This window comes from Typopeltis vanoorti, chromosome 20, assembly GCF_054136105.1.
Source record: "Typopeltis vanoorti isolate ZY-2024b chromosome 20, IOZ_Tvanoo_1.0, whole genome shotgun sequence".
NCBI classification, from domain to species: domain Eukaryota; kingdom Metazoa; phylum Arthropoda; class Arachnida; order Uropygi; family Thelyphonidae; genus Typopeltis; species Typopeltis vanoorti.
The window spans coordinates 22,711,461-22,725,536 of record NC_143568.1 but is presented as its reverse complement, the minus strand read 5'-3'; the positions used below and the strand labels follow the sequence as shown (position 1 = coordinate 22,725,536).

Sequence of the window (14,076 nt, the reverse complement as noted above, 5' to 3'; positions counted from 1 at the left end):
TTCTTTTGCTTCACTGCCTCTTTAACTTCCTGTGTCCACCAGGGAGTTCTAATTTTTTTATCCTTGCAGACAACCTGACCACATGCCTCTCTAGCAGAATCAATCAATGTTTTCTTCAGAGTTTGCCACTGAATCTCAAAGGTTTGATTCCTGTTCTCAAACTCTTTCATTTTCTTTTCAATAATATTTCTGTATTTTAGTCTACAGTTCACATCTGAGAGCTGCTCAACTTTTATTCACTTTAAAACTTTCTTACATGTTATTCTTTTCAATATGAAATTCAATTTTATCCTGCTCAAGACTAAATAGTGATCACTTCCAATTTCAAATCCTCTGTACACTCTGGTGTCCTGCACCAGGGAGAAAACATCACTATCAACAATAACATAGTCAATGAGACTTTTCTTATTCCTAGCCTCTTCTCTCCATGTGAATTTGTGCACATTTTTATGTTGGAACATGGTGTTAGTAATAACCAGTCCATGTCCTGAGCAGAAATCCAACAGATATTTGCCATTATTATTAGCTTTGCTCTTTTCTCCAAATTTTTCCAAAATATTTTTGTACGTCTGACAATAATTTCCTACTCTGCTATTTAGATCCCCAGCAAGGACACTGTTTTCTATACAGCTAATTTAGTGTTTTGACTAATTTCTCTCTTATTCCATATAAATTTATTCAGTTCACTTCCTACCATACCACCTTTATTGATTCTGTTGTCTATTTCCATATTTCATTTACTATCTTCACTAAAAATCGTGCCTAAGTAGCTGAAATGTTTTACTTGTTCTATAGGTTCTCCATTTACAATGCAGTTGATATTTTCAATGCATCTGCCTATTTCCATTATCTTTGTCTTGTTATTGCTGACCTTCATACCATATGTATTACAACAGTTATTCAATTTAGTCAGGGAATCTTGAAGACTTCTAGCAGATTTATTTAGAAGTATGACATCATCTGCATAAAGTAAAGAACTGACATTAACGTCTGCAATTTTGATATCAGATTGCATACCACTTTCCTTCATAATGTGATCCATATACATAATAATGAATAACAGAGAGGATAATATACATCCTCGTCTGATACCAGATTTAACATTAAACCATCCTCCTATACTTCCTTCAATTCTAACTGCTGACTTACAACTCAAATAAAGAGTAAGTATTGCTTGATATAATATCCCATTGACACCATCTAACTGTAGCGTTTTGAATAGCTTCTCTCTCTCTTGGCACCTTGTCATATGCCTTTTCCAGATCTACAAAACTTAAGTACAGGTCTTTGTTATATTCCCATAATTTCTCAACAATTTGTCATAAAGTGAAAATCTGATTCTGACAGCCTGAATCCATCTTGTTCTTTACCAAGCTTTTCATCCACAATTCTTCTCAACCATTTCAAGTATACTTGCATAAATTTTACCAGGAACACTCAGTAGAGAAATACCTCTGTAATTCTCACATTCAGTTTTATTTCCCTTTTTTATAAAAAGGGAAATAAAACTGAATGCGAGTATCCATATATTATGGATACTATGAGAGCTCTACTTCAAACATACGGAATTCATCCCTCTGTCCAGGCCTTCTGAAAAGGAATTCAAGGTATAAAAGTATTACATTTCTTGACAGGAATGTAATACTTTTATACTTCCATACTTGATCATTTCTGGTCAAATATCATCTACTCCTGTTGCCTTTCCACATTTCAGGCCTTTGATGGCTTTTTCTACTTCAAGTATGGATATGTATTTCTGACTACATGCCTGATTAGTTTTTTACCACTGTGCTGTCATCACTGCTTGTTTCATTTAGCAAATTTTCGAAGTGATTACTCCATACTTCAAGTACATCTTTTTCTCCTGTTTTCATGTCACCTTTATCTCTGATTCCTTTTACAGCATTCTTTCCTCCATTTCTGAGCGTCTTCAACAACCACCAGAATATCTAGCCACCTTCTTGATATTTATTTTCTACATTCATGCCAAAGTCCTCCCATCAATGGCAATATCATATTAAAAATGAATATATTAAGAAAGAATTTGACATTGTTAGCAGAGCTAATCTCAGGTAGTATGGTCACTTAAATAAATGGGGGAGGAAAGATTAGCAAAACAGGTGTTCTCTGCCAGGTAGACAGGAAAAAGACCCATAGGTAGAGAAGAGAAGACCAAGATATGTGGATTGATACAGTAAAAAGTGCCTAATAATGTTGGAGTCTTGACAGATAACAGATTGATTTGAAGGAATACTGTTGATAGGAAGTTAGTCGTGGTGGAAATTCTTCATGTAATACCATCATAATATCCCTCGAGTACACCCCCTCGAGGGTACATGTCAGGAATTTGATGATGATGACAAATTAAATAATTTTTTATGGCAATATTTTACTTTAATTAAACAACTGTAAGTTATCTCTAAGTCTGTAATTTTACTACTCAATAATGAAAAACTTGTCTTATGTACATACACCTTTTAAACTACTCTTTAAGTGCAACTTCGTGTAATTCAGGCAGTCATTCAAGCTGGACTAAATTATGCTATTCACAATGTTGTCAAATTAACCAGAATCCACTGCATACAGTATTTTTCAAATTTCAAAGTCATATTGTGAAAAGCTGAATGTCACTTCTCTGCTTAAAAGAAGTAAAAGCACTGCCATTTCAAATTTTCAAATATTCAAGGTAAACTTTTCAACAATCGAAACACTCAAGCCTTGAACTTTCTCATTCTACCAAGGCTATACTTGGAATAATTATCCTCTGATTTCTCAATGCTAGTGTTTTCTTGATGCACTTGCATTCAGCTGAGAGCCTGCTTGTCAACCAAAACAAAATAAATTCACTAAAGCTATTGTCTAATAAATCTCTGTCTTAGGAAGGAAGGCAACATCTATTTTAAATAGTTTGTAGCTCTACTTCTTTTGTATACTGTAGTGTAAAAACAAAGCATTTCCATCTATCAATGCAGATCTCAAAGAACAATCTATTATGAAAAAAGTGGAATATAAATATGTGAGCGAGTTTTCTTAGATTATATTAAAATACCTAATGATATGATATCTGAAATGCATAAAACACATGTCTACATATTACATGCATAAAAATTACAAGCTGCCTAAATTATCTTGCGAAAGAGTCAGCGAAACGTTTTCATCTCAAAGGTTATTTCAATTTAATAATAATTTTGAAAGCTAGTAATTTTAAACATATACCTCTAAGTAAATAAAGTATAAATAAATCATTTGTTAACAATTATTTATAAAACAGATTAAAATAATGAAATCATTCCACTGATGGTGATAAGTTGGTGGATAGGGGATAGGCAGAAGAGGAAATACAATAGAAGCATAAATTTTTTTTTTTTTTTTTTTTTTTTTTTTGCTAGATGCAGGAGAAAATTTTCAATATATGACAGGAAGGAGGAAATATATCTGGTTCCCTTCCGGACACACCTGGACCTCTAAAAAGCAAAAATGTTAGACTTCTCCATGTCTGAGGTAACTGAAAACATCGCTCATATTGCATTCTGGAATTAATAGAGAAAAGATAAATGGAATTTTTTGCACTCAAAGATCCAAACATGCATTTCAAATATCCAATAAGTAAATGGTTGTACTGAACTAGGAATGCACCATCTAGTGACACTTTAGTCTTTCCTGTGAGGTGCGGAAGTCAATCCTTAATCCCAATTAATATTGGTTTACTCCTAGATAGTTTAGTCCAATCTGATGGTTTAAGGTTAAATCTCTAAAAGCCAGAGATATATCTATGGCTATAACTAATGAAGAAAGCCACACTGTACTAGGGTCACTACTGTCTTGAGAAGAATGCCTTCATCCTCCTTTCAGGACACTTGAATAACAAAATTAGAACATGAAAAAATAAATAAAATTACAACTTTTGCAGGTGATAATCCTCCTAAAGGGCAATATCACCTATAAAAGTAACACAATGGGCAATGTGGAACTCACACTGAGTTATTATTATTGCGCTGGCACACGCATGGAATCTGAAGACTCACTATCGGAGACCCAAACTATGCACACAATACCTATTGTACCTCTCTTTGAACCCATTTTTTCAAAACTGAATAAAATTTCCCCTTACTCCATTTCTCTCATACATTCATATGATCTTGTTTCTACTTCAGACCTTCTGCTTTTTTTTCTCATCTCAGCTCTGCTAAATCTCTTAATGTTTCTGCAATTTTTCAATTTCATGCTTTGTCCTATGAAGGCATAAGCATGCTATTTACTTATTGAGATCTTCTTTCTCTTACCCTTCCACCATTGCACATTCAACAATTCTGATATTAACTATTTACAGACTACTATCAAAAATACTGTCTACTCTACTAACATAAGCTTCATTCTCTCCACCCAAATGGCACTTGCTCTCAAAACAGCTAATAGATACTTGCTCACCAGTTTCACTCTCCTTCCAAAAGTCTTTCAGTTTTTGTGATGAATACATCTCTCTCACTCACACATATGCACACTGTGGTGAACAAAATCATGCAAATTCACAATATCTACAAGTTATACTTAAATTTAAATAACTCAGTCTATCAAACAACCATATAAAACAAAAACTACAGCAAACTTATTAACTAAATTGTAAAAAAATGACTTATTTTTCAACTAATAACACACTACATACACCATGCCTTTGTACACTTAATGATTACCAAAGATTACCAATAATTTGTGTATAAAAAAATAAAAAAAATAAAAACATGGGAAAATCCTTATTTTACAAAGTTAAAAAAAATAATAATAAAATAGGAACTTACAGCTAACGAATGTGATAAATGACTCCGAAACACATTCAGCACAACAGAAACTAAGTCCATCTCAGGAATAAAAGCATATCCATCCTGTAAATATACTCTTCTGTTTCGGACTAGATCCAAAACCTCAGTAAATGGAACCTATATATATATATATAAAAAAAAGTATATTAAATAATGCCATTGGCATTTTTTATATTGATATAATAAGATAGTTTAGGCCACTTGTGATGGGCTGAATTTTTTTCTTGGACTGCCTTGACACGCTTGTTAGAGAACCATGGATTGGGTAGTAATCAGGAATTTTACTTGGAATGGAGGATAATGGCCTTAATTCTGTAAAAGTTATTTCTATGATCCACTCAGAGCAGATGTTTGGATCAGGAATGAAAACACTAATGCAACCATGGAACTGAGAACTAAATGTCTTCCCTTTTGGTACCTCTGTAATGCCACAAGGACATGAGACCAAGAATGACTAAATCCAAGTTTTCTATAGTAAAGGAAACTTCGAGACTGAGAATGGCTGGATGATGGTGTACTCCAAAAAAAAACTTGGATGAGTTTATGGTCAGAGGTACCAAGTGGAGAACTTACACCTATAGTGTATCTGGAAAAGGAATTGGTCAAGAAACTGACCTCTTCCTTTTATCCTCTTTTGTTCTGACAGCGAGGTTTTATCCTCTTTAGAGATTTCAATGTGGATTGCAGTCTCTAAAGAGTATAAAACCTTGCTGTTAGGACATTTTGACTGCAGAAAATCAAACTTTAGAAATAAGCAATCAGAGGTCATAGTGATTAATAAAATTTAGAGAATGACAGAGATGGTAAATGAATGCAACAAAGTGTGACAAAAAATTCTGAGCCAAAGCATATCAAGATAGTTATTTTCCGATACAGGATGTTAGCCCTAATGAATACACATGGACTGCCCTTGCATATGATAGCCTGTAGGCAGTCATCGAGGTGGATGATAGCTGTTATCAGTTTGTTGAGATTACCAGCAAGCTGAGGTTCTGTTAGGAATAACAAGTCAGGTTTTAATGAGGCTGTAAGCAGTAGTGCATGTAATTTAAACTGCTGTTAAGACAGGAATATTGGTAAGTAAATATAGAAACTTTTTTTTTCCCCGAGTATTATTAATAAGTATTATCATTCTGCAAGTTTTATTTTTTGGTTAGGATTTTATGATTTTATTTTTATTTTATTTTTTATTTATTATTTTTTTTTGTTGGATTCTTTAGGGGATTTTTCATGGAGATCATCATAAAAATATCTTCTGTAGATGTTTTCACCTCCGGATATGTAGCAGTAGTTTGAAAATAAATGAAGGTTAGACTAGACCATGTGAACCAGTTTTATATCAAGATTAACACTAACTCAGTCTGTTAGTTCTAATTTGTGCTCAGATGTCTTCTAATGTCTTGTTTCTCTATAAAGCAAATGGAGATTGCTTTCATTGTATGTGTGGTTACAAATGATAAACAGCAACACAGTAAATAGTAATGACATGACATGTCAGCCAGAGTGACAAGCGAATGTCAGTGGCACTGCCACTGATGAAGTTGTTCAATCTGTCTCAGCTCTGGCAAGGTTCCAAAGGAGTGGAAAGAGGATAAGACAGTTCCGTTACAAAAAGGTGGCTCCAAAACAGAAGTAACAAATTTGACTAATTAATATCTCTGAAGTGGTGGATGGTAATATTATTATTATTCGTGACACCTCCAAGGAGTCCGAAGACTCATCGCGGGAGGACACCTATGATACTCTATTGTGGGCATCATGGATTTGTAAAATGTAGGTCCTGCCTTAGTAATTGACTCGCATTTTATAATAGAGTAACAGCAGAATTAGATATGGGAAATGACTATACCATGATACTACTGAATTTTGCAAAGGCCTTTGAAAGGCCCTTACTACATCGAAAACAATTACAAAAGTTGGAACAAGCAGGAATGGATATGAAACTGACAGCATGGATGGGGGTGGTTGACAGACAGACACCAGAAAGTAATATATGGTGGAATGGAATCTAGGAGAATGAGAGTCACTAATGGAGTACCTCAAGATTCTGTACTAGGATCACTACTTTTTAATTTGTATATTATTGATAAATGGAACGATTTAAAGAGGGGCAACTGGGAGAGCAACTGTTGATAAAGGTGATGTAGATATATTGCAGGATGATTTAAATAAATTAGCACTGCGAGCAAAGGATAATGGTTATGATTTAGTGTTGAAAAATGTAATGCTATGCACCACTTCAGGTTAAGAAGGTTACATACTGTGTATCACTGATGGTACTGGATTGCAGGAAATTGATGAGGCTAGGAACTTGGGGTTAATGGTAGATGGAGTTGAAAGTCAGAGGACATACTGAAAGAGTTGAAAATAGCTCAGACAATTACTTGATGTTGAAGAACACACTGACAAGTAAAGAAAGGGAGATATCCCTCTTTATAAAGCTATGATGCAGCCACATCTTGTCTGCTCTGCTGATAAGATGTGGCTGTTGTCAAATTGTGACAAGAAACCCATATGACCCAGATTTGGTCATTTGGGTTTCTTGGTGATCAGAAAGTGGATAAGAGGATTCAGAGATAAGTGACCAAGCTGGTGACAGGTTTGTGGAAATGGGTTGCAAAGTTTAGTTTGATGGGCAGAAAAAAAGGGGACATGATGTTATTAAAGGAATTCTTTAAGACTGACACAAAGGAAATATTTCAATACATTATGTGCAGAGAGAGAACTAGGGGTCACTCCTCGAAATTGTGTAACAGTGGTTAGTAAGGGGTGTGTGTGTGTGCTGACTAAATTTTTTGCTTGGCAAGTGGCTAACAAGCAGAATGGATTGCCAGAATTAGTTGTGAGTGCCCTGACAGTGAATGAGTTTAAGGAAGGATATGACAAGTAGTGTGTGTGTGTGAAGGTTAGTGTGGGTGTCTCATGATGAGTCTACTGACTCCATGAAGGAACCAGTATAAAGATAATAATAATTAGTAAGGACAGGGGGTGCTTAAGGGTCAAAGCTATATAACTGACAGTAGACCTCCACATAGTTTTTAAAGGACTACGGAGAACAGATCAGAGCTTCTGACCTAATGTCCAATATTCACCTTCTCATGGTGCACTCTGTTAGGTATCTACCTGAATACTGAATGAAAGAGGATGGGCTGGCAATTTAGGGTTTAGCCGACCAAATTATATTCTTATTGGCTTAAACCAAAATTTCAAATGATGGTACAACATGACAGAATTTCATGCTGGCTGAGGCATCACCTGGTTAAACAAGGCCCCCTGTTGTTTTTGATAGGAACCAGGGCAAATAACGAAAAGTCAGCTACTGGAACAAATCCAAAAACCCACCCCAACTCAACATCACAAGAGTTCAAGATAGGTACTATCAACATAAGAAGCTTGAATGGCAAAGAAATGGAGCTAGCTGAGGAATTGGATAAGTACCAGATCAACATAATAGGGGTGACTGAAACAAAAAAGGCAAAAACTGGTGAGATCTTTCTGAGCAATATATACAAAATGTTATATTCAGGCAATGACAATCAAGGAAAAGAAGGGGTATTCATAGTATTCAACACAAAATACGAGGCTAATCTTCTTGAATGGCAGGAAGTCTCAAGTAGAGTGAAGTGGGCAAATATCAGAATGGGGAACTGGACAATGAGACTTATTTGTGCCTATGGTTCCACCACTTCTACTAAAGGTAGAAGTGGAGGAATTTTTTGAGGCTTTAGCGAATGCAATTGACACAATGAAAAAGAAAGAGTTGGTCCTTGTTGGGGATCTAAATAGCAGAGTAGGAAATGATTGTCAGATATACAAAAATTTATTGAGAAAATTTGGAGAAAAGAGCAAAGCTAATAATAATGGCAAAAACCTGTTGAATTTCTGCTCAGGATATGTAATGGTTATTACTAACACAATGTTCCAACATAAAAATGTGCACAAATTCACATGGAGAGAAGAGGCAAGGAATAAAAAAGTCTCATCGACTATGTTATTGTTGATATGTTTTCTCCCTGGTGCAGGACACCAGAGTGTACAGAGGATTTGAAATTGGAAGTGATCACCATTTAGTCTTGAGCAGGATAAAATTGAATTTCATATTGAAAAGAAAAACATGTAAGAAAGTTTTAAAGCAAATAAAAGTTGAGCAGCTCTCAGATGTGAACTGTAGACTAAAATACACAAACATGATTGAAGAAAGAATGAAAGAGTTTGAGAACAGATACCAAACTTTGGAGATTCAGTGGCAAGCTTTGAAGAAAACCCTGATCAATTCAGCCAGAGAGGCATGTGGTGAGGTTGTCTGCAAGGACAGAAAAATCAGAACTCCATGGTGGACATAAGAAGTTAAAGAAGCAGTGAAGGAAAAGAAGGATCCATAAGTTCCTGGCAAATAAGTCAGCTTGTGCTCTTAGAGAATACAGAGACAAATGTAAGAAAGCTACATTCTGTGTAAAATTAGTTAAACAAAAGTCATTGGAGATGTAAAATTCTATGCAGTAGAAGTTCTTATTTTTTTTTTTTTTTTGCATCGACTTTTACAGAGGTCGTAAATATTGTAAATATAATAAAACTATACATTGTCATACTGAATGTAAACCTACAAGGATATCTGGCAAAAAGGAGAAACACTAAATTATTCATAAAATTATTAAAATAGTAGAAATATTCAAGATTGTGCACGTTATGTAATAGGAGTGATATTGCAAAAATAGCCTAATGTTGAAATAGTTCTACCTCAAGTAAAAAGGATTACAGTGGATTATGTCTGGGACTTGAAAGCAGAACAATAGTGCTGAAGGTCATTCGAACAAGGAAGTTTTCCTGCCTACACTCAAGATCGAGACTGATGACATCAGAGTGATCGCAGGATGTTTGGGGGTCTCTGACTCTGAAACAGGGAATTCCCAAAGAACCACATATAGGACTTAAGAACAAGATTTGCGCTCTTTCTGGCAGACTTCTAGCTGCAGTCCGTAGGCTCAATTGGACTCATCAGTATGCAACCTGTGGAAATGGGGAGCCCTGGAGAAGAATTGAAAGTTTCCACGATGTGTAGCAAGTAAGGGAACTTGTCTCATGCACCAAAAGCAGGACGCATATGTTCAACCTAATTCCATTGGCAAAGATGTACCGCTACTCCTACAAGTGAATTACGGAAGGATGGCTATTGAGCACCGAACGAGGAAATCCAGTACACAGAACGGATTGGAAGATTCGGCAGAAACAGCTATGGATCTCATGTGCTGATAGGACTAAGGCCCTGTGAGTAGAGTTTTCGTATTAATAGTTAAGTGTAGAAAGATGATTGCAAGTCCACTGGTCATAGTGTTACTAGGCTAATAGTACTGTCATGGATAGCAAGGTTTGAAATCGAGATGTCAGCATCACATAAGTTAGGAATAGTGTCAGCTAGAATTGTGGAATATGAGAATCTCCTCTCACTGTAACTGGCAAGTTTGATAATGTTAGACAGTGATTGAAATTCAGGATAAGATTAAGAAAGAAGTTATATGAAAAGTGTATAATAGTGTAAAATTACTTTAAGTTACAATAAATGTGTTTTGTTTGCTTAATAGAGACTATCGCCTGATCTTTTGTACAATGCACTGCCTTGCAAAAAAACTCCACATCTGTATGCTAAGAATTTGGAGAATTGCCACGACTGTTAATTAAGCCCACAATTAGAATTTAGCAGTATCCCACAGATGCTAAGCCCTATCTCTGAAGAACTCAGGTGGCACAGTCATAAATAAAATAAATTTTCCTGATTTCTTTTAGCATAGGAGATAGATACCTTCACTCGTGAATTGGCCTAGCAGGCATATTCACCAGCAGCATCACCGTTTTGTGGGAACCTTAATGTTTAAATGATAAAAAAAAAAAAAAAAAAAAATAGGGATAGAAGAATTAATGTAGGAAGAGACATCAACTTAACTAAGCACACATGACATAATTATTGATCATCATATAGCAAAGGCACAACCTAAGAAATTAAAAGGGGCCACACAATACACAAATCACTAAGGGCACAATAAGAGGAAGGGCAAAAGGCAACAATAAAACAATATAAGACAAACAAAAAAAAAGATATAAAAAAGAGGACTTTGGTAAGAACATAGAAAATAAATATCAAGAAGGTGGAAAGGTATTCTGGAGGTTGTTGAAGAAGCTCAGAAATGGAGGAAGGAGTGCTGTGTGAAAGGAATTAAAGATGATAAAGGTGACATGAAAACTGGAGAAAAAGATATACTTGAAGTATGGAGTAATTACTTCGAAAAATATGCTAAATGAAACAAGCAGTGATGACAGCACAGTGGTAAAAACCAGGCATGCAGTCTGGAATACATATCCATAATTGAAGTAGAAAAAGCCATCAAAGGCCTGAAATGTGAAAAGGGAGCAGGGATAGATATTCAACCAGAAATGCTCAAGTATGGAGGTATAAAAGTCATACAGTGGCTGCACTGCATAGTTCAGAAAGCCTTGACAGAGGGACGAATTCCAGATGATTGGAGTAGAGCTCTCATAATATCATATATATAAAAAGGGAAATAAAACAATGTGAGAATTACAGATGTATTTGATTACTGAGTGTTCCTGGTAAGATATATGCAAGTATACTTGAGAAACAGTCGAGACAGATTGTGGAAGATAAGCTTGGTGAAGAGGCTATCACGATCAGATTTTAACTTTACGAGAGAGATAGTTGAGAAATCATGGGAATATATCAAAGATCTGTATTTAAGTTTTGTAAATCTGGAATAGGCATATGACAAGGTGCCAAGAGAGAAGCTATTCAAAATGTTACAGTTATATGGTGTTAATGGGGCATTATATCAAGCAATACTTAGTCGTTATTTGAGTTGTGAGTCAGCAGTTAGAATTAAAGGAAGTATAGAAAGATGGTTTAATGTTAAATCTGGTGTCAGACAAGGATGTACATTATCCCCTTTGTTATTCAATTATCTATATGGATCACATTATGAAGGAGAGTGGTATTAAACCTGATATCAAAACTGGAGATGTCAATCTCAGCTCTTTGCTTTATGCAGATGATGTTATACTTCATAATAAATCTGATACAAGTGTGCAAGATTTGCTGACTAAAGTGAATAACTGTTGTAATAGATATGGTATGAAGGTCAGCAATAAAAAGACAAAGACAATGAAAATAGGCAGATGCATTGAAAATATCAAGTTCATTGTGAATGGAGAACCTATAGAACAAGTAAAACATTTCAGCTACTTAGAAACGATTTTTAGTGAAGATGGTAAATTAAATATGGAAATAGACAACAGAATCAACAAAGCTGGTATGGTAGGAAGTGAACTGAATAAATTTATATGGAACAAGAGAGAAATTAGTCAAAACACTAAATTAGCTGTATAGAAAACAGTATTCGAGCCAATTTTAACTTATGGATCTGAGAGCTGGGTCAGAAGTAAAACGCCTGGACAAAGACTAGAGACTGCAGATATGAGAGTTCTGAGAAAGATTAGGGACATGAACAGATGGCATCAATGGCAATATCATATTAAAAACGAGGATATTAGGAAGGAACTTGACATTGTCAGCATCCAGGAATGCGTTAGCAGAGCTAATCTCAGGTGGTATGGTCACTTAAACAGAATGGGCGAGGAAAGATTAGCAAAACAAGTGTTCTCTGCCAGGTTGGTAGGAAAAAGACCCAGAGAAAGACCTAAGATATAGGGGATTGATACAGTAAAAAGTGCCTTAGAAGATAAAATATAAGATCTGATAATGTTGGAGTCTTGACAGGTAACAGACTGATTTGGAGTAAAATTGTAGATAGGAAGTTAGTAATGATGTAATTTTTATGTAGTACTATCATATCCTGTACACCTCTTTATATATATCAGGAATGATGATGATGATGATTGGTAAGGACTGTATATTTTCATCTTTGCATGTGAAACAGGAGACCAAAATAAAAAGTGGATTCTTCATTATTGCCACATTATCTTTTAAAATTATGTGACTCAACAGATTCATGAAAAAGGTGTCTGTGACATTTGGGCTACCAATTTATATACCAATATTATATAAAGGACTGTTACATCTATTTAACTAATGTATCTGGATTTTTAATGAAAATAAACATTTGATTTAGTACCTGAATATAAAATCTGCTAAGACCAAGTTCTCCATATCACTGCAGATACTGAATGATTGACAATGAATTGTATGTTTCCAATATGGAGATGATTTCAATCAACAGATGAAATCATTTGCAAAACTGTCAGCAAACTTCATCTTATCAAACAGAAGGAATTGAATTATCCGGTTATTAGAACTTATTTGCTGAATATTTCGCTAGCATTATGCCCACCAGCTTCAAAACAGAAATAACAGTATGTCACAGTACATGAACAGCAACATTAAGTTAACAGTGAGACCAATTTAAAAATTGCAATGGACAACACAAGGAACTAAGTCCTGATTGGCACTATCTACTGTTGGACTAAGAGAAAGAGAGAGAGTGTGTTAGCAAGTATTAATTTAATCTTAAAATGACCATCTCCCAGATTTTTGGTAAACTGATTAAAGCTGCTGCTGATTCCTAAAATAGTCTGACTTATAATTTTTAAACTGGTCCCACTGTTAACTAATAGCTGCTGTTCACATACTGTGACAAACTGTTTTGTGTGCTCTGAAGATGCTGCATATAACATCAGCAAATAAGATATTATTTTATTATTCTTATGATAAACTAAACATGAACTGCCAACATAAGCCTTTCTACCCATTTAAACCACCCCAACCTGAACTCCTTCAATAATAGAACTTAATAGCTTCATGTATAAAAATTTCTGTTTTCAAAACAGAAATAAAATCTTAGCTTTATATTTTCAGACAAAAATGGAATTTGTTACTACTATAGCCTAAAATGGTAATTTCTAGTAATTTTTAATAAATAACCTTTTTAGAGAAATGAATGAATGAATTTCATGAAGTGGATGCTTTTTTGTGGATTTTTTTTTCTAAAATTAGCTTAAAGGCAGTTTTGTTTAATAATAATAAGAAGAAGTCTTCCATACCTCTTGCATATGCAATAAGAAAGGAGACTTGAAAATATGTCCAAGTTGATGGTAAATGTACAAGTACTACTACTGTAATATTTGTGACAATTTAAAAGCACAGTTAGCCTAGTGGCTGTGTGCTTTGCAACCATATGCCTAGGGAAGGAGTGTCCTAGGTTCGATTCCTGTCGGTAACATAAGGAACTGAAGGATC

At 34.9% G+C, this 14,076-nt stretch overlaps 1 protein-coding gene across 1 annotated transcript in view; it reads right to left on the bottom strand.

Moving 5' to 3' along the window:
* The window catches only part of LOC150095280 (DNA primase large subunit-like), a 235,407-nt gene that overhangs the window by 135,078 nt on the left and 86,253 nt on the right, over nt 1-14,076 (bottom strand). The window contains exon 7 of the mRNA XM_090410636.1: nt 4,797-4,934. Coding sequence (XP_090266762.1) covers nt 4,797-4,934 — 138 coding nt within the window. The remainder of the gene's footprint in view (nt 1-4,796; nt 4,935-14,076) is intronic.